Here is a 21,081-nt window from a genome sequence, read left to right on the forward strand (position 1 = left end):
GCAGCAATCTGAGCTTCCATTGCAGCAATCTGAGTTTGCATTGCAGCAATCTGAGCTTCCATTGCAGCAATCTGAGTTTGCATTGCAGCAATCTGAGTTTGCATTGCAGCAATCTGAGCTTCCATTGCAGCAATCTGAGTTTCCATTGCAGCAATCTGAGTTTGCATTGCAGCAATCTGAGTTTGCATTGCAGCAATCTGAGCTTCCATTACAGCAATCTGAGTTTGCATTGCAGCAATCTGAGTTTGCATTGCAGCAATCTGAGCTTCCATTGCAGCAGTCTGAGTTTCCATTGCAGCAATCTGAGTTTGCATTGCAGCAATCTGAGTTTGCATTGCAGCAATCTGAGCTTCCATTGCAGCAATGTGAGTTGCATTGCAGCAATCTGAGCTTCCATTGCAGCAATCTGAGTTTGCATTGCAGCAATCTGAGCTTCCATTGCAGCAATGTGAGTTTGCATTGCAGCAATCTGAGCTTCCATTGCAGCAATCTGAGTTTGCATTGCAGCAATCTGAGCTTCCATTGCAGCAATCTGAGTTTGCATTGCAGCAATCTGAGTTTGCACTGCAGCAATCTGAGCTTCCATTGCAGCAGTCTGAGATTCCATTGCAGCAATTTGAGTTTCCATTGCAGCAGTCTGAGATTCCATTGCAGCAATCTGAGTTTGCATTGCAGCAATCTGAGCTTCCATTGCAGCAATCTGAGCTTCCATTGCTGCAATCTGAGTTTGCATTGCAGCAATCTGAGGTTCCATTGCATTAATCTGAGTTTGCATTGCAGCAATCTAAGTTTCCATTGCAGCAATCTGAGTTTGCATTGCAGCAATCTGAGCTTCAATTGCATTAATCTGGGTTTGCATTGCAGCAATCTGAGTTTGCATTGCAGCAATCTGAGCTTCCATTGCAGCAATCTGAGTTTGCATTGCAGCAATCTGAGTTTGCATTGCAGCAATGTGAGCTTCCATTGGAGCAGTCTGAGCTTCCATTGCAGTAATCTGAGCTTCCATTGCAGCAATCTGAGCTTCCATTGCAGCAATCTGAGCTTCCATTGCAGCAATCTGAGTTTCCATTGCAGCAATCTGAGTTTCCATTGCAGCAATCTGAGCTTCCATTGCAGCAGTCTGAGTTTCCATTGCAGCAATCTGAGCTTCCATTGCAGCAATCTGAGCATCCATTGCAGCAATCTGAGTTTGCATTGCCGCAAACAGAGCTTCCATTTCAGCAAGCTGAGTTTGCATTGCAGCAATCTGAGCTTCCATTGCAGCAATGTGAGTTTGCATTGCAGCAATCTGAGCTTCCATTGCAGCAATGTGAGATTGCATTGCAGCAATCTGAGTTTGCATTGCAGCCATCTGAGCTTCAATTGCATTAATCTGGGTTTGCATTGCAACAATCTGAGTTTGCATTGCAGCAATCTGAGCTTCCATTGCAGCAATGTGAGTTTGTATTGCAGCAATCTGAGTTTCCATTGCAGCAATCTGAGTTTGCATTGCAGCAATCTGAGCTTCAATTGCATTAATCTGGGTTTGCATTGCAGCATACTGAGTTTGCATTGCAGCAATCTGAGCTTCCATTGCAGCAATCTGAGTTTGCATTGCAGCAATCTGAGCTTCCATTGCAGCAATCTGAGTTTGCATTGCAGCAATCTGAGCTTCCATTGCATTAATCTGAGTTTGCATTGCAGCAATCTGAGTTTCCATTGCAGCAATCTGAGCTTCCATTGCAGCAATCTGAGTTTGCATTGCAGCAATCAGAGTTTGCATTGCAGCAATCTGTGCTTCCATTGCAGCAATCTGAGTTTGCATTGCAGCAATCTGAGTTTGCATTGCAGCAATCTGAGTTTGCATTGCAGCAATCTGAGTTTCCATTGCAGCAATCTGAGTTTGCATTGCAGCAATCTGAGTTTCCATTGCAGCAATCTGAGTTTGCATTGCAGCAATCTGAGTTTGCATTGCAGCAATCTGAGCTTCCATTGCAGCAATCTGAGTTTCCATTGCAGCAATCAGAGCTTCCATGGCAGCAATCTGAGTTTGCATTGCAGCAGTCTGAGTTTCCATTGCAGCAATCTGAGTTTGCATTGCAGCAATCTGAGTTTGCATTGCAGCAATCTGAGCTCCCATTGCAGCAATCTGAGTTTGCATTGCAGCAATCTGAGTTTCCATTGCAGCAATCTGAGTTTCCATTGCAGCAATCTGAGCTTGCATTGCAGCAATCTGAGTTTGCATTGCAGCAATCTGAGTTTGCATTGCAGCAATCTGAGCTTCCATTGCAGCAATCTGAGCTTCCATTGGAGCAGTCTGAGCTTCCATTGCAGCAATCTGAGCTTCCATTGCAGCAATCTGAGCTTCCATTGCAGCAATCTGAGCTTCCATTGGAGCTGTCTGAGCTTCCATTGCAGCAATCCGAGCTTCCATTGGAGCAGTCTGAGCTTCCATTGCAGCAATCTGAGTTTCCATTGCAGCAATCTGAGCTTCCATTGCAGCAATCTGAGTTTGCATTGCTGCAAACAGAGCTTCCATTGCAGCAATCTGAGTTTGCATTGCAGCAATCTGAGCTTCCATTGCAGCAATGTGAGTTTGCATTGCAGCAATCTGAGCTTCCATTGCAGCAATGTGAGTTTGCATTGCAGCAATCTGAGTTTCCATTGCAGCAATCTGAGTTTGCATTGCAGCAATCTGAGCTTCAATTGCATTAATCTGGGTTTGCATTGCAGCAATCTGAGTTTGCATTGCAGCAATCTGAGCTTCCATTGCAGCAATGTGAGTTTGCATTGCAGCAATCTGAGTTTCCATTGCAGCAATCTGAGTTTGCATTGCAGCAATCTGAGCTTCAATTGCATTGATCTGGGTTTGCATTGCAGCAATCTGAGTTTGCATTGCAGCAATCTGAGCTTCCATTGCAGCAATCTGAGTTTGCATTGCAGCAATCTGAGCTTCCATTGCAGCAATCTGAGTTTGCATTGCAGCAATCTGAGTTTCCATTGCAGCAATCTGAGCTTCCATTGCAGCAATCTGAGTTTGCATTGCAGCAATCTGAGTTTGCATTGCAGCAATCTGAGCTTCCATTGCAGCAATCTGAGTTTGCATTGCAGCAATCTGAGTTTGCATTGCAGCAATCTGAGCTTCCATTGCAGCAATCTGAGTTTGCATTGCAGCAATCTGAGCTTCCATTGCAGCAATCTGAGTTTGCATTGCAGCAATCTGAGTTTGCATTGCAGCAATCTGAGCTTCCATTGCAGCAATCTGAGTTTCCATTGCAGCAATCTGAGTTTGCATTGCAGCAATCTGAGTTTGCATTGCAGCAATCTGAGCTTCCATTGCAGCAATCTGAGTTTGCATTGCAGCAATCTGAGTTTGCATTGCAGCAATCTGAGTTTGCATTGCAGCAATCTGAGCTTCCATTGCAGCAATCTGAGTTTCCATTGCAGCAATCAGAGCTTCCATGGCAGCAATCTAAGTTTGTATTGCAGCAGTCTGAGTTTCCATTGCAGCAATCTGAGTTTGCATTGCAGCAATCTGAGTTTCCATTGCAGCAATCTGAGTTTCCATTGCAGCAATCAGAGCTTCCATGGCAGCAATCTAAGTTTGCATTGCAGCAGTCTGAGTTTCCATTGCAGCAGTCTGACCTTCCATTGCAGCAATCTGAGCTTCCATTTCAGCAGTTTGAGATTCCATTGGAGCAATCTGAGCTTCCATTTCAGCAGTCTGAGTTTCCATTGCAGCAATCTGAGCTTCCATTGCAGCAGTCTGAGTTTCCATTGCAGCAATCTGAGCTTCCATTGCAGCAGTCTGAGTTTCCATTGCAGCAATCTGAGTTTGCATTGCCGCAAACTGAGCTTCCATTGCAGCAATCTGAGTTTGCATTGCAGCAATCTGAGCTTCCATTGCAGCAATGTGAGTTTGCATTGCAGCAATCTGAGCTTCCATTGCAGCAATCTGAGCTTCCATTGCAGCAATGTGAGTTTGCATTGCAGCAATCTGAGTTTCCATTGCAGCAATCTGAGTTTGCATTGCAGCAATCTGAGCTTCAATTGCATTAATCTGGGTTTGCATTGCAGCAATCTGAGTTTGCATTGCAGCAATCTGAGCTTCCATTGCAGCAATGTGAGTTTGCATTGCAGCAATCTGAGTTTCCATTGCAGCAATCTGAGTTTGCATTGCAGCAATCTGAGCTTCAATTGCATTAAGCTTGGTTTGCATTGCAGCAATCTGAGTTTGCATTGCAGCAATCTGAGCTTCCATTGCAGCAATCTGAGTTTGCATTGCAGCAATCTGAGCTTCCATTGCAGCAATCTGAGTTTGCATTGCAGCAATCTGAGTTTCCATTGCAGCAATCTGAGCTTCCATTGCAGCAATCTGAGTTTGCATTGCAGCAATCTGAGTTTGCATTGCAGCAATCTGAGCTTCCATTGCAGCAATCTGAGTTTGCATTGCAGCAATCTGAGTTTGCATTGCAGCAATCTGAGCTTCCATTGCAGCAATCTGAGTTTGCATTGCAGCAATCTGAGCTTGCATTGCAGCAATCTGAGTTTGCATTGCAGCAATCTGAGTGTGCATTGCAGCAATCTGAGCTTCCATTGCAGCAATCTGAGTTTGCATTGCAGCAATCTGAGTTTGCATTGCAGCAATCTGAGCTTCCATTGGAGCAGTCTGAGCTTCCATTGCAGCAATCTGAGCTTCCATTTCAGCAGTTTGAGATTCCATTGCAGCAATCTGAGCTTCCATTGCAGCAGTCTGAGTTTCCATGGCAGCAATCTGAGCTTCCATTGCAGCAATCTGAGCTTCCATTGCAGCAGTCTGAGTTTCCATTGCAGCAATCTGAGTTTGCATTGCCGCAAACTGAGCTTCCATTGCAGCAATCTGAGTTTGCATTGCAGCAATCTGAGCTTCCATTGCAGCAATGTGAGTTTGCATTGCAGCAATCTGAGCTTCCATTGCAGCAATGTGAGTTTGCATTGCAGCAATCTGAGCTTCCATTGCAGCAATCAGAGTTTGCATTGCAGCAATCTGAGCTTCCATTGCAGCAATCTGAGTTTGCATTGCAGCAATCTGAGTTTGCACTGCAGCAATCTGAGCTTCCATTGCAGCAGTCTGAGATTCCATTGCAGCAATCTGAGTTTCCATTGCAGCAGTCTGAGATTCCATTGCAGCAATCTGAGTTTGCATTGCCGCAAACTGAGCTTCCATTGCAGCAATCTGAGTTTGCATTGCAGCAATCTGAGCTTCCATTGCAGCAATGTGAGTTTGCATTGCAGCAATCTGAGCTTCCATTGCAGCAATGTGAGTTTGCATTGCAGCAATCTGAGCTTCCATTGCAGCAATCAGAGTTTGCATTGCAGCAAACTGAGCTTCCATTGCAGCAATCTGAGTTTGCATTGCAGCAATCTGAGTTTGCACTGCAGCAATCTGAGCTTCCATTGCAGCAGTCTGAGATTCCATTGCAGCAATCTGAGTTTCCATTGCAGCAGTCTGAGCTTCCATTGCAGCAATCTGAGTTTGCATTGCAGCAATCTGAGTTTCTATTGCAGCAGTCTGAGTTTCCATTGCAGCAATCTGAGTTTGCATTGCAGCAATCTGAGCTTCCATTGCAGAAATCTGAGCTTCCATTGCTGCAATCTGAGTTTGCATTGCAGCAATCTGAGGTTCCATTGCATTAATCTGAGTTTGCATTGCAGCAATCTGAGTTTCCATTGCAGCAATCTGAGTTTGCATTGCAGCAATCTGAGCTTCAATTGCATTAATCTGGGTTTGCATTGCAGCAATCTGAGTTTGCATTGCAGCAATCTGAGCTTCCATTGCAGCAATCTGAGTTTGCATTGCAGCAATCTGAGTTTCCATTGCAGCAATCTGAGTTTGCATTGCAGCAATCTGAGCTACCATTGCATTAATCTGAGTTTGCATTGCAGCAATCTGAGTTTCCATTGCAGCAATCTGAGCTTCCATTGCAGCAATCTGAGCTTCCATTGCAGCAATCTGAGTTTCCATTGCAGCAGTCTGAGATTCCATTGCAGCAATCTGAGTTTGCATTGCAGCAGTCTGAGATTCCATTGCAGCAATCTGAGCTTCAATTGCATTAATCTGGGTTTGCATTGCAGCAATCTGAGTTTGCATTGCAGCAATCTGAGCTTCCATTGCAGCAATGTGAGTTTGCATTGCAGCAATCTGAGTTTCCATTGCAGCAATCTGAGTTTGCATTGCAGCAATCTGAGCTTCAATTGCATTAAGCTTGGTTTGCATTGCAGCAATCTGAGTTTGCATTGCAGCAATCTGAGCTTCCATTGCAGCAATCTGAGTTTGCATTGCAGCAATCTGAGCTTCCATTGCAGCAATCTGAGTTTGCATTGCAGCAATCTGAGTTTCCATTGCAGCAATCTGAGCTTCCATTGCAGCAATCTGAGTTTGCATTGCAGCAATCTGAGTTTGCATTGCAGCAATCTGAGCTTCCATTGCAGTAATCTGAGTTTGCATTGCAGCAATCTGAGTTTGCATTGCAGCAATCTGAGCTTCCATTGCAGCAATCTGAGTTTGCATTGCAGCAATCTGAGCTTGCATTGCAGCAATCTGAGTTTGCATTGCAGCAATCTGAGTGTGCATTGCAGCAATCTGAGCTTCCATTGCAGCAATCTGAGTTTGCATTGCAGCAATCTGAGTTTGCATTGCAGCAATCTGAGCTTCCATTGGAGCAGTCTGAGCTTCCATTGCAGCAATCTGAGCTTCCATTTCAGCAGTTTGAGATTCCATTGCAGCAATCTGAGCTTCCATTGCAGCAGTCTGAGTTTCCATGGCAGCAATCTGAGCTTCCATTGCAGCAATCTGAGCTTCCATTGCAGCAGTCTGAGTTTCCATTGCAGCAATCTGAGTTTGCATTGCCGCAAACTGAGCTTCCATTGCAGCAATCTGAGTTTGCATTGCAGCAATCTGAGCTTCCATTGCAGCAATGTGAGTTTGCATTGCAGCAATCTGAGCTTCCATTGCAGCAATGTGAGTTTGCATTGCAGCAATCTGAGCTTCCATTGCAGCAATCAGAGTTTGCATTGCAGCAATGAGCTTCCATTGCAGCAATCTGAGTTTGCATTGCAGCAATCTGAGTTTGCACTGCAGCAATCTGAGCTTCCATTGCAGCAGTCTGAGATTCCATTGCAGCAATCTGAGTTTCCATTGCAGCAGTCTGAGATTCCATTGCAGCAATCTGAGTTTGCATTGCCGCAAACTGAGCTTCCATTGCAGCAATCTGAGTTTGCATTGCAGCAATCTGAGCTTCCATTGCAGCAATGTGAGTTTGCATTGCAGCAATCTGAGGTTCCATTGCATTAATCTGAGTTTGCATTGCAGCAATCTGAGTTTCCATTGCAGCAATCTGAGTTTGCATTGCAGCAATCTGAGCTTCAATTGCATTAATCTGGGTTTGCATTGCAGCAATCTGAGTTTGCATTGCAGCAATCTGAGCTTCCATTGCAGCAATCTGAGTTTGCATTGCAGCAATCTGAGTTTCCATTGCAGCAATCTGAGTTTGCATTGCAGCAATCTGAGCTTCCATTGCATTAATCTGAGTTTGCATTGCAGCAATCTGAGTTTCCATTGCAGCAATCTGAGCTTCCATTGCAGCAATCTGAGCTTCCATTGCAGCAATCTGAGTTTGCATTGCAGCAATCTGAGTTTGCATTGCAGCAATCTGAGCTTCCATTGCAGCAATCTGAGTTTGCATTGCAGCAATCTGAGTTTGCATTGCAGCAATCTGAGCTTCCATTGCAGCAATCTGAGTTTGCATTGCAGCAATCTGAGCTTCCATTGCAGCAATCTGAGTTTCCATTGCAGCAATCTGAGTTTGCATTTCAGCAATCTGAGTTTGCATTGCAGCAATCTGAGCTTCCATTGCAGCAATGTGAGTTTGCATTGCAACAATCTGAGCTTCCATTGCAGCAATCTGAGTTTCCATTGCAGCAGTCTGAGATTCCATTGCAGCAATCTGAGTTTGCATTGCAGCAGTCTGAGATTCCATTGCAGCAATCTGAGCTTCAATTGCATTAATCTGGGTTTGCATTGCAGCAATCTGAGTTTGCATTGCAGCAATCTGAGCTTCCATTGCAGCAATGTGAGTTTGCATTGCAGCAATCTGAGTTTCCATTGCAGCAATCTGAGTTTGCATTGCAGCAATCTGAGCTTCAATTGCATTAAGCTTGGTTTGCATTGCAGCAATCTGAGTTTGCATTGCAGCAATCTGAGCTTCCATTGCAGCAATCTGAGTTTGCATTGCAGCAATCTGAGCTTCCATTGTAGCAATCTGAGTTTGCATTGCAGCAATCTGAGTTTCCATTGCAGCAATCTGAGCTTCCATTGCAGCAATCTGAGTTTGCATTGCAGCAATCTGAGTTTGCATTGCAGCAATCTGAGCTTCCATTGCAGCAATCTGAGTTTGCATTGCAGCAATCTGAGTTTGCATTGCAGCAATCTGAGCTTCCATTGCAGCAATCTGAGTTTGCATTGCAGCAATCTGAGCTTGCATTGCAGCAATCTGAGTTTGCATTGCAGCAATCTGAGTGTGCATTGCAGCAATCTGAGCTTCCATTGCAGCAATCTGAGTTTGCATTGCAGCAATCTGAGTTTGCATTGCAGCAATCTGAGCTTCCATTGGAGCAGTCTGAGCTTCCATTGCAGCAATCTGAGCTTCCATTTCAGCAGTTTGAGATTCCATTGCAGCAATCTGAGCTTCCATTGCAGCAGTCTGAGTTTCCATGGCAGCAATCTGAGCTTCCATTGCAGCAATCTGAGCTTCCATTGCAGCAGTCTGAGTTTCCATTGCAGCAATCTGAGTTTGCATTGCCGCAAACTGAGCTTCCATTGCAGCAATCTGAGTTTGCATTGCAGCAATCTGAGCTTCCATTGCAGCAATGTGAGTTTGCATTGCAGCAATCTGAGCTTCCATTGCAGCAATGTGAGTTTGCATTGCAGCAATCTGAGCTTCCATTGCAGCAATCAGAGTTTGCATTGCAGCAATGAGCTTCCATTGCAGCAATCTGAGTTTGCATTGCAGCAATCTGAGTTTGCACTGCAGCAATCTGAGCTTCCATTGCAGCAGTCTGAGATTCCATTGCAGCAATCTGAGTTTCCATTGCAGCAGTCTGAGATTCCATTGCAGCAATCTGAGTTTGCATTGCCGCAAACTGAGCTTCCATTGCAGCAATCTGAGTTTGCATTGCAGCAATCTGAGCTTCCATTGCAGCAATGTGAGTTTGCATTGCAGCAATCTGAGCTTCCATTGCAGCAATGTGAGTTTGCATTGCAGCAATCTGAGCTTCCATTGCAGCAATCAGAGTTTGCATTGCAGCAAACTGAGCTTCCATTGCAGCAATCTGAGTTTGCATTGCAGCAATCTGAGTTTGCACTGCAGCAATCTGAGCTTCCATTGCAGCAGTCTGAGATTCCATTGCAGCAATCTGAGTTTCCATTGCAGCAGTCTGAGCTTCCATTGCAGCAATCTGAGTTTGCATTGCAGCAATCTGAGTTTCTATTGCAGCAGTCTGAGTTTCCATTGCAGCAATCTGAGTTTGCATTGCAGCAATCTGAGCTTCCATTGCAGCAATCTGAGCTTCCATTGCTGCAATCTGAGTTTGCATTGCAGCAATCTGAGGTTCCATTGCATTAATCTGAGTTTGCATTGCAGCAATCTGAGTTTCCATTGCAGCAATCTGAGTTTGCATTGCAGCAATCTGAGCTTCAATTGCATTAATCTGGGTTTGCATTGCAGCAATCTGAGTTTGCATTGCAGCAATCTGAGCTTCCATTGCAGCAATCTGAGTTTGCATTGCAGCAATCTGAGTTTCCATTGCAGCAATCTGAGTTTGCATTGCAGCAATCTGAGCTTCCATTGCATTAATCTGAGTTTGCATTGCAGCAATCTGAGTTTCCATTGCAGCAATCTGAGCTTCCATTGCAGCAATCTGAGCTTCCATTGCAGCAATCTGAGTTTGCATTGCAGCAATCTGAGTTTGCATTGCAGCAATCTGAGCTTCCATTGCAGCAATCTGAGTTTGCATTGCAGCAATCTGAGTTTGCATTGCAGCAATCTGAGCTTCCATTGCAGCAATCTGAGTTTGCATTGCAGCAATCTGAGCTTCCATTGCAGCAATCTGAGTTTCCATTGCAGCAATCTGAGTTTGCATTTCAGCAATCTGAGTTTGCATTGCAGCAATCTGAGCTTCCATTGCAGCAATGTGAGTTTGCATTGCAACAATCTGAGCTTCCATTGCAGCAATCTGAGTTTCCATTGCAGCAGTCTGAGATTCCATTGCAGCAATCTGAGTTTGCATTGCAGCAGTCTGAGATTCCATTGCAGCAATCTGAGCTTCCATTGCAGCAATCTGAGTTTGCATTGCAGCAACCTGAGTTTGCATTGCAGCAATCTGAGCTTCCATTGCAGCAATCTGAGTTTGCATTGCAGCAATCTGAGCTTCCATTGCAGCAATCTGAGTTTGCATTGCAGCAATCTGAGCTTCCATTGCAGCAATCTGAGTTTGCATTGCAGCAACCTGAGTTTGCATTGCAGCAATCTGAGCTTCCATTGCAGCAATCTGAGTTTGCATTGCAGCAATCTGAGCTTCCATTGCAGCAATCTGAGTTTGCATTGCAGCAATCTGAGCTTCCATTGCAGCAATCTGAGTTTGCATTGCAGCAATCTGAGTTTGCATTGCAGCAATCTGAGCTTCCATTGGAGCAGTCTGAGCTTCCATTGCAGCAATCTGAGCTTCCATTTCAGCAGTTTGAGATTCCATTGCAGCAATCTGAGCTTCCATTGCAGCAGTCTGAGTTTCCATGGCAGCAATCTGAGCTTCCATTGCAGCAATCTGAGCTTCCATTGCAGCAGTCTGAGTTTCCATTGCAGCAATCTGAGTTTGCATTGCCGCAAACTGAGCTTCCATTGCAGCAATCTGAGTTTGCATTGCAGCAATCTGAGCTTCCATTGCAGCAATGTGAGTTTGCATTGCAGCAATCTGAGCTTCCATTGCAGCAATGTGAGTTTGCATTGCAGCAATCTGAGCTTCCATTGCAGCAATCAGAGTTTGCATTGCAGCAATGAGCTTCCATTGCAGCAATCTGAGTTTGCATTGCAGCAATCTGAGTTTGCACTGCAGCAATCTGAGCTTCCATTGCAGCAGTCTGAGATTCCATTGCAGCAATCTGAGTTTCCATTGCAGCAGTCTGAGATTCCATTGCAGCAATCTGAGTTTGCATTGCCGCAAACTGAGCTTCCATTGCAGCAATCTGAGTTTGCATTGCAGCAATCTGAGCTTCCATTGCAGCAATGTGAGTTTGCATTGCAGCAATCTGAGCTTCCATTGCAGCAATGTGAGTTTGCATTGCAGCAATCTGAGCTTCCATTGCAGCAATCAGAGTTTGCATTGCAGCAAACTGAGCTTCCATTGCAGCAATCTGAGTTTGCATTGCAGCAATCTGAGTTTGCACTGCAGCAATCTGAGCTTCCATTGCAGCAGTCTGAGATTCCATTGCAGCAATCTGAGTTTCCATTGCAGCAGTCTGAGCTTCCATTGCAGCAATCTGAGTTTGCATTGCAGCAATCTGAGTTTCTATTGCAGCAGTCTGAGTTTCCATTGCAGCAATCTGAGTTTGCATTGCAGCAATCTGAGCTTCCATTGCAGCAATCTGAGCTTCCATTGCTGCAATCTGAGTTTGCATTGCAGCAATCTGAGGTTCCATTGCATTAATCTGAGTTTGCATTGCAGCAATCTGAGTTTCCATTGCAGCAATCTGAGTTTGCATTGCAGCAATCTGAGCTTCAATTGCATTAATCTGGGTTTGCATTGCAGCAATCTGAGTTTGCATTGCAGCAATCTGAGCTTCCATTGCAGCAATCTGAGTTTGCATTGCAGCAATCTGAGTTTCCATTGCAGCAATCTGAGTTTGCATTGCAGCAATCTGAGCTTCCATTGCATTAATCTGAGTTTGCATTGCAGCAATCTGAGTTTCCATTGCAGCAATCTGAGCTTCCATTGCAGCAATCTGAGCTTCCATTGCAGCAATCTGAGTTTGCATTGCAGCAATCTGAGTTTGCATTGCAGCAATCTGAGCTTCCATTGCAGCAATCTGAGTTTGCATTGCAGCAATCTGAGTTTGCATTGCAGCAATCTGAGCTTCCATTGCAGCAATCTGAGTTTGCATTGCAGCAATCTGAGCTTCCATTGCAGCAATCTGAGTTTCCATTGCAGCAATCTGAGTTTGCATTTCAGCAATCTGAGTTTGCATTGCAGCAATCTGAGCTTCCATTGCAGCAATGTGAGTTTGCATTGCAACAATCTGAGCTTCCATTGCAGCAATCTGAGTTTCCATTGCAGCAGTCTGAGATTCCATTGCAGCAATCTGAGTTTGCATTGCAGCAGTCTGAGATTCCATTGCAGCAATCTGAGCTTCCATTGCAGCAATCTGAGTTTGCATTGCAGCAACCTGAGTTTGCATTGCAGCAATCTGAGCTTCCATTGCAGCAATCTGAGTTTGCATTGCAGCAATCTGAGCTTCCATTGCAGCAATCTGAGTTTGCATTGCAGCAATCTGAGCTTCCATTGCAGCAATCTGAGTTTGCATTGCAGCCATCTGAGATTGCATTGCAGCAATCTGTGTTTGCATTGCAGCAATCTGAGCTTCCATTGCAGCAATCTGAGTTTGCATTGCAGCAGTCTGAGTTTGCATTGCAACAATCTGATTTTGCATTGCAGCAATCTGAGCTTCCATTGCAGCAATCTGAGTTTCCATTGCAGCAATCAGAGCTTCCATGGCAGCAATCTGAGTTTGCATTGCAGCAATCTGAGTGTGCATTGCAGCAATCTGAGCTTCCATTGCAGCAATCTGAGTTTGCATTGCAGCAATCTGAGTTTGCATTGCAGCAATCTGAGCTTCCATTGGAGCAGTCTGAGCTTCCATTGCAGCAATCTGAGCTTCCATTTCATCAGTTTGAGATTCCATTGCAGCAATCTGAGCTTCCATTGCAGCAGTCTGAGTTTCCATTGCAGCAATCTGAGCTTCCATTGCAGCAGTCTGAGTTTCCATTGCAGCAATCTGAGCTTCCAATGCAGCAGTCTGAGTTTCCATTGCAGCAATCTGAGTTTGCATTGCCGCAAACTGAGCTTCCATTGCAGCAATCTGAGTTTGCATTGCAGCAATCTGAGCTTCCATTGCAGCAATGTGAGTTTGCATTGCAGCAATCTGAGCTTCCATTGCAGCAATCTGAGCTTCCATTGCAGCAATGTGAGTTTGCATTGCAGCAATCTGAGTTTCCATTGCAGCAATCTGAGTTTGCATTGCAGCAATCTGAGCTTCAATTGCATTAATCTGGGTTTGCATTGCAGCAATCTGAGTTTGCATTGCAGCAATCTGAGCTTCCATTGCAGCAATGTGAGTTTGCATTGCAGCAATCTGAGTTTCCATTGCAGCAATCTGAGTTTGCATTGCAGCAATCTGAGCTTCAATTGCATTAATCTGGGTTTGCATTGCAGCAATCTGAGTTTGCATTGCAGCAATCTGAGCTTCCATTGCAGCAATCTGAGTTTGCATTGCAGCAATCTGAGCTTCCATTGCAGCAATCTGAGTTTGCATTGCAGCAATCTGAGTTTCCATTGCAGCAATCTGAGCTTCCATTGCAACAATCTGAGTTTGCATTGCAGCAATCTGAGTTTGCATTGCAGCAATCTGAGCTTCCATTGCAGCAATCTGAGTTTGCATTGCAGCAATCTGAGTTTGCATTGCAGCAATCTGAGCTTCCATTGCAGCAATCTGAGTTTGCATTGCAGCAATCTGAGCTTCCATTGCAGCAATCTGAGTTTGCATTGCAGCAATCTGAGTTTGCATTGCAGCAATCTGAGCTTCCATTGCAGCAATCTGAGTTTCCATTGCAGCAATCTGAGTTTGCATTGCAGCAATCTGAGCTTCCATTGCAGCAATCTGAGTTTGCATTGCAGCAATCTGAGTTTGCATTGCAGCAATCTGAGCTTCCATTGCAGCAGTCTGAGTTTCCATTGCAGCAATCTGAGTTTGCATTGCAGCAATCTGAGTTTGCATTGCAGCAATCTGAGCTTCCATTGCAGCAATCTGAGTTTCCATTGCAGCAATCAGAGCTTCCATGGCAGCAATCTAAGTTTGCATTGCAGCAGTCTGAGTTTCCATTGCAGCAATCTGAGTTTGCATTGCAGCAATCTGAGTTTCCATTGCAGCAATCTGAGTTTCCATTGCAGCAATCTGAGCTTGCATTGCAGCAATCTGAGTTTGCATTGCAGCAATCTGAGTGTGCATTGCAGCAATCTGAGCTTCCATTGCAGCAATCTGAGTTTGCATTGCAGCAATCTGAGTTTGCATTGCAGCAATCTGAGCTTCCATTGGAGCAGTCTAGCTTCCATTGCAGCAATCTGAGCTTCCATTTCAGCAGTTTGAGATTCCATTGCAGCAATCTGAGCTTCCATTGCAGCAGTCTGAGTTTCCATTGCAGCAATCTGAGCTTCCATTGCAGCAGTCTGAGTTTCCATTGCAGCAATCTGAGCTTCCATTGCAGCAGGCTGAGTTTCCATTGCAGCAATCTGAGTTTGCATTGCCGCAAACTTGGCTTCCATTGCAGCAATCTGAGTTTGCATTGCAGCAATCTGAGCTTCCATTGCAGCAATGTGAGTTTGCATTGCAGCAATCTGAGCTTCCATTGCAGCAATGTGAGTTTGCATTGCAGCAATCTGAGCTTCCATTGCAGCAGTCTGAGTTTCCATTGCAGCAATCTGAGCTTCCATTGCAGCAGTCTGAGTTTCCATTGCAGCAATCTGAGTTTGCATTGCCGCAAACTTGGCTTCCATTGCAGCAATGTGAGTTTGCATTGCAGCAAACTGAGCTTCCATTGCAGCAATCTGAGTTTGCATTGCAGCAATCTGAGTTTGCACTGCAGCAATCTGAGCTTCCATTGCAGCAGTCTGAGATTCCATTGCAGCAATCTGAGTTTCCATTGCAGCAGTCTGAGCTTCCATTGCAGCAATCTGAGTTTGCATTGCAGCAATCTGAGTTTCTATTGCAGCAGTCTGAGTTTCCATTGCAGCAATCTGAGTTTGCATTGCAGCAATCTGAGCTTCCATTGCAGCAATCTGAGCTTCCATTGCTGCAATCTGAGTTTGCATTGCAGCAATCTGAGGTTCCATTGCATTAATCTGAGTTTGCATTGCAGCAATCTGAGTTTCCATTGCAGCAATCTGAGTTTGCATTGCAGCAATCTGAGCTTCAATTGCATTAATCTGGGTTTGCATTGCAGCAATCTGAGTTTGCATTGCAGCAATCTGAGCTTCCATTGCAGCAATCTGAGTTTGCATTGCAGCAATCTGAGTTTCCATTGCAGCAATCTGAGTTTGCATTGCAGCAATCTGAGCTTCCATTGCATTAATCTGAGTTTGCATTGCAGCAATCTGAGTTTCCATTGCAGCAATCTGAGCTTCCATTGCAGCAATCTGAGCTTCCATTGCAGCAATCTGAGTTTGCATTGCAGCAATCTGAGTTTGCATTGCAGCAATCTGAGCTTCCATTGCAGCAATCTGAGTTTGCATTGCAGCAATCTGAGTTTGCATTGCAGCAATCTGAGCTTCCATTGCAGCAATCTGAGTTTGCATTGCAGCAATCTGAGCTTCCATTGCAGCAATCTGAGTTTCCATTGCAGCAATCTGAGTTTGCATTTCAGCAATCTGAGTTTGCATTGCAGCAATCTGAGCTTCCATTGCAGCAATGTGAGTTTGCATTGCAACAATCTGAGCTTCCATTGCAGCAATCTGAGTTTCCATTGCAGCAGTCTGAGATTCCATTGCAGCAATCTGAGTTTGCATTGCAGCAGTCTGAGATTCCATTGCAGCAATCTGAGCTTCCATTGCAGCAATCTGAGTTTGCATTGCAGCAACCTGAGTTTGCATTGCAGCAATCTGAGCTTCCATTGCAGCAATCTGAGTTTGCATTGCAGCAATCTGAGCTTCCATTGCAGCAATCTGAGTTTGCATTGCAGCAATCTGAGCTTCCATTGCAGCAATCTGAGTTTGCATTGCAGCCATCTGAGATTGCATTGCAGCAATCTGAGTTTGCATTGCAGCAATCTGAGCTTCCATTGCAGCAATCTGAGTTTGCATTGCAGCAGTCTGAGTTTGCATTGCAGCAATCTGATTTTGCATTGCAGCAATCTGAGCTTCCATTGCAGCAATCTGAGTTTCCATTGCAGCAATCAGAGCTTCCATGGCAGCAATCTGAGTTTGCATTGCAGCAATCTTAGTGTGCATTGCAGCAATCTGAGCTTCCATTGCAGCAATCTGAGTTTGCATTGCAGCAATCTGAGTTTGCATTGCAGCAATCTGAGCTTCCATTGGAGCAGTCTGAGCTACCATTGCAGCAATCTGAGCTTCCATTTCAGCAGTTTGAGATTCCATTGCAGCAATCTGAGCTTCCATTGCAGCAGTCTGAGTTTGCATTGCAGCAATCTGAGCTTCCATTGCAGCAGTCTGAGTTTCCATTGCAGCAATCTGAGCTTCCAATGCAGCAGTCTGAGTTTCCATTGCAGCAATCTGAGTTTCCATTGCAGCAATCTGAGCTTCCATTGCAGCAATCTGAGTTTGCATTGCAGCAATCTGAGCTTCCATTGCAGCAATGTGAGTTTGCATTGCATCAATCTGAGCTTCCATTGCAGCAATCTGAGCTTCCATTGCAGCAATGTGAGTTTGCATTGCAGCAATCTGAGTTTCCATTGCAGCAATCTGAGCTTCAATTGCATTAATCTGGGTTTGCATTGCAGCAATCTGAGTTTGCATTGCAGCAATCTGAGCTTCCATTGCAGCAATGTGAGTTTGCATTGCAGCAATCTGAGTTTCCATTGCAGCAATCTGAGTTTGCATTGCAGCAATCTGAGCTTCAATTGCATTAATCTGGGTTTGCATTGCAGCAATCTGAGTTTGCATTGCAGCAATCTGAGCTTCCATTGCAGCAATGTGAGTTTGCATTGCAGCAATCTGAGCTTCCATTGCAGCAATCTGAGTTTGCATTGCAGCAATCTGAGTTTCCATTGCAGCAATCTGAGCTTCCATTGCAGCAATCTGAGTTTGCATTGCAGCAATCTGAGTTTGCATTGCAGCAATCTGAGCTTCCATTGCAGCAATCTGAGTTTGCATTGCAGCAATCTGAGCTTCCATTGCAGCAATCTGAGTTTGCATTGCAGCAATCTGAGCTTCCATTGCAGCAATCTGAGTTTGCATTGCAGCAATCTGAGTTTGCATTGCAGCAATCTGAGCTTCCATTGCAGCAATCTGAGTTTCCATTGCAGCAATCTCAGTTTGCATTGCAGCAATCTGAGTTTGCATTGCAGCAATCTGAGCTTCCATTGCAGCAATCTGAGTTTCCATTGCAGCAATCTGAGTTTGCATTGCAGCAATCTGAGTTTCCATTGCAGCAATCTGAGCTTCCATTGCAGCAATCTGAGTTTGCATTGCAGCAATCTGAGCTTCCATTGCAGCAATGTGAGTTTGCATTGCAGCAATCTGAGCTTCCATTGCAGCAATCTGAGCTTCCATTGCAGCAATGTGAGTTTGCATTGCAGCAATCTGAGTTTCCATTGCAGCAATCTGAGCTTCAATTGCATTAATCTGGGTTTGCATTGCAGCAATCTGAGTTTGCATTGCAGCAATCTGAGCTTCCATTGCAGCAATGTGAGTTTGCATTGCAGCAATCTGAGTTTCCATTGCAGCAATCTGAGTTTGCATTGCAGCAATCTGAGCTTCAATTGCATTAATCTGGGTTTGCATTGCAGCAATCTGAGTTTGCATTGCAGCAATCTGAGCTTCCATTGCAGCAATGTGAGTTTGCATTGCAGCAATCTGAGCTTCCATTGCAGCAATCTGAGTTTGCATTGCAGCAATCTGAGTTTCCATTGCAGCAATCTGAGCTTCCATTGCAGCAATCTGAGTTTGCATTGCAGCAATCTGAGTTTGCATTGCAGCAATCTGAGCTTCCATTGCAGCAATCTGAGTTTGCATTGCAGCAATCTGAGTTTGCATTGCAGCAATCTGAGCTTCCATTGCAGCAATCTGAGTTTGCATTGCAGCAATCTGAGCTTCCATTGCAGCAATCTGAGTTTGCATTGCAGCAATCTGAGTTTGCATTGCAGCAATCTGAGCTTCCATTGCAGCAATCTGAGTTTCCATTGCAGCAATCTGAGTTTGCATTGCAGCAATCTGAGTTTGCATTGCAGCAATCTGAGCTTCCATTGCAGCAATCTGAGTTTGCATTGCAGCAATCTGAGTTTGCATTGCAGCAATCTGAGCTTCCATTGCAGCAGTCTGAGTTTCCATTGCAGCAATCTGAGTTTGCATTGCAGCAATCTGAGTTTGCATTGCAGCAATCTGAGCTTCCATTGCAGCAATCTGAGTTTCCATTGCAGCAATCAGAGCTTCCATGGCAGCAATCTAAGTTTGCATTGCAGCAGTCTGAGTTTCCATTGCAGCAATCTGAGTTTGCATTGCAGCAATCTGAGTTTCCATTGCAGCAATCTGAGTTTCCATTGCAGCAATCTGAGCTTGCATTGCAGCAATCTGAGTTTGCATTGCAGCAATCTGAGTGTGCATTGCAGCAATCTGAGCTTCCATTGCAGCAATCTGAGTTTGCATTGCAGCAATCTGAGTTTGCATTGCAGCAATCTGAGCTTCCATTGGAGCAGTCTAGCTTCCATTGCAGCAATCTGAGCTTCCATTTCAGCAGTTTGAGATTCCATTGCAGCAATCTGAGCTTCCATTGCAGCAGTCTGAGTTTCCATTGCAGCAATCTGAGCTTCCATTGCAGCAGTCTGAGTTTCCATTGCAGCAATCTGAGCTTCCATTGCAGCAGGCTGAGTTTCCATTGCAGCAATCTGAGTTTGCATTGCCGCAAACTTGGCTTCCATTGCAGCAATCTGAGTTTGCATTGCAGCAATCTGAGCTTCCATTGCAGCAATGTGAGTTTGCATTGCAGCAATCTGAGCTTCCATTGCAGCAATGTGAGTTTGCATTGCAGCAATCTGAGCTTCCATTGCAGCAATCTGAGTTTGCATTGCAGCAATCTGAGTTTGCATTGCAGCAATCTGAGCTTCCATTGGAGCAGTCTGAGCTTCCATTGCAGCAATCTGAGCTTCCATTTCAGCAGTTTGAGATTCCATTGCAGTAATCTGAGCTTCCATTGCAGCAGTCTGAGTTTCCATTGCAGCAATCTGAGCTTCCATTGCAGCAGTCTGAGTTTCCATTGCAGCAATCTGAGTTTGCATTGCCGCAAACTGAGCTTCCATTGCAGCAATCTGAGTTTGCATGGCAGCAATCTGAGCTTCCATTGCAGCAATGTGAGTTTGCATTGCAGCAATCTGAGCTTCCATTGCAGCAATGTGAGTTTGCATTGCAGCAATCTGAGCTTCCATTGCAGCAATCTGAGTTTGCATTGCAGCAATCTGAGCTTCCATTGCAGCAATCTGAGTTTGCATTGCAGCAATCTGAGTTTGCACTGCAGCAATCTGAGCTTCCATTGCAGCAGTCTGAGATTCCATTGCAGCAATCTGAGTTTCCATTGGAGCAGTCTAGCTTCCATTGCAGCAATCTGAGCTTCCATTTCAGCAGTTTGAGATTCCATTGCAGCAATCTGAGCTTCCATTGCAGCAGTCTGAGTTTCCATTGCAGCAATCTGAGCTTCCATTGCAGCAGTCTGAGTTTCCATTGCAGCAATCTGAGCTTCCATTGCAGCAGGCTGAGTTTCCATTGCAGCAATCTGAGTTTGCATTGCCGCAAACTTGGCTTCCATTGCAGCAATCTGAGTTTGCATTGCAGCAATCTGAGCTTCCATTGCAGCAATGTGAGTTTGCATTGCAGCAATCTGAGCTTCCATTGCAGCAATGTGAGTTTGCATTGCAGCAATCTGAGCTTCCATTGCAGCAATCTGAGTTTGCATTGCAGCAATCTGAGTTTGCATTGCAGCAATCTGAGCTTCCATTGGAGCAGTCTGAGCTTCCATTGCAGCAATCTGAGCTTCCATTTCAGCAGTTTGAGATTCCATTGCAGTAATCTGAGCTTCCATTGCAGCAGTCTGAGTTTCCATTGCAGCAATCTGAGCTTCCATTGCAGCAGTCTGAGTTTCCATTGCAGCAATCTGAGTTTGCATTGCCGCAAACTGAGCTTCCATTGCAGCAATCTGAGTTTGCATGGCAGCAATCTGAGCTTCCATTGCAGCAATGTGAGTTTGCATTGCAGCAATCTGAGCTTCCATTGCAGCAATGTGAGTTTGCATTGCAGCAATCTGAGCTTCCATTGCAGCAATCTGAGTTTGCATTGCAGCAATCTGAGCTTCCATTGCAGCAATCTGAGTTTGCATTGCAGCAATCTGAGTTTGCACTGCAGCAATCTGAGCTTCCATTGCAGCAGTCTGAGATTCCATTGCAGCAATCTGAGTTTCCATTGGAGCAGTCTAGCTTCCATTGCAGCAATCTGAGCTTCCATTTCAGCAGTTTGAGATTCCATTGCAGCAATCTGAGCTTCCATTGCAGCAGTCTGAGTTTCCATTGCAGCAATCTGAGCTTCCATTGCAGCAGTCTGAGTTTCCATTGCAGCAATCTGAGCTTCCATTGCAGCAGGCTGAGTTTCCATTGCAGCAATCTGAGTTTGCATTGCCGCAAACTTGGCTTCCATTGCAGCAATCTGAGTTTGCATTGCAGCAATCTGAGCTTCCATTGCAGCAATGTGAGTTTGCATTGCAGCAATCTGAGCTTCCATTGCAGCAATGTGAGTTTGCATTGCAGCAATCTGAGCTTCCATTGCAGCAATCTGAGTTTGCATTGCAGCAATCTGAGTTTGCATTGCAGCAATCTGAGCTTCCATTGGAGCAGTCTGAGCTTCCATTGCAGCAATCTGAGCTTCCATTTCAGCAGTTTGAGATTCCATTGCAGTAATCTGAGCTTCCATTGCAGCAGTCTGAGTTTCCATTGCAGCAATCTGAGCTTCCATTGCAGCAGTCTGAGTTTCCATTGCAGCAATCTGAGTTTGCATTGCCGCAAACTGAGCTTCCATTGCAGCAAT

The 21,081-nt window shown here is 44.9% G+C and overlaps 1 protein-coding gene across 1 annotated transcript in view; it reads right to left on the reverse strand.

Annotated features, from left to right (window-relative positions):
* The window catches only part of LOC137352033 (uncharacterized), a 78,613-nt gene that overhangs the window by 52,333 nt on the left and 5,199 nt on the right, over positions 1-21,081 (reverse strand). Inside the window, exons 6-14 of the mRNA XM_068017008.1 lie at positions 15,997-16,128; positions 15,115-15,225; positions 12,890-13,000; positions 12,533-12,748; positions 11,651-11,761; positions 9,574-9,684; positions 5,588-5,698; positions 3,625-3,745; positions 1,136-1,293 (exon numbers count right to left, since the gene is read on the reverse strand). Coding sequence (XP_067873109.1) covers positions 1,136-1,293; positions 3,625-3,745; positions 5,588-5,698; positions 9,574-9,684; positions 11,651-11,761; positions 12,533-12,748; positions 12,890-13,000; positions 15,115-15,225; positions 15,997-16,128 — 1,182 coding nt within the window. The remainder of the gene's footprint in view (positions 1-1,135; positions 1,294-3,624; positions 3,746-5,587; positions 5,699-9,573; positions 9,685-11,650; positions 11,762-12,532; positions 12,749-12,889; positions 13,001-15,114; positions 15,226-15,996; positions 16,129-21,081) is intronic.

Source organism: Heterodontus francisci, chromosome 37 (genome assembly GCF_036365525.1).
Source record: "Heterodontus francisci isolate sHetFra1 chromosome 37, sHetFra1.hap1, whole genome shotgun sequence".
In the NCBI taxonomy this organism is placed as follows: Eukaryota; Metazoa; Chordata; class Chondrichthyes; order Heterodontiformes; family Heterodontidae; genus Heterodontus; species Heterodontus francisci.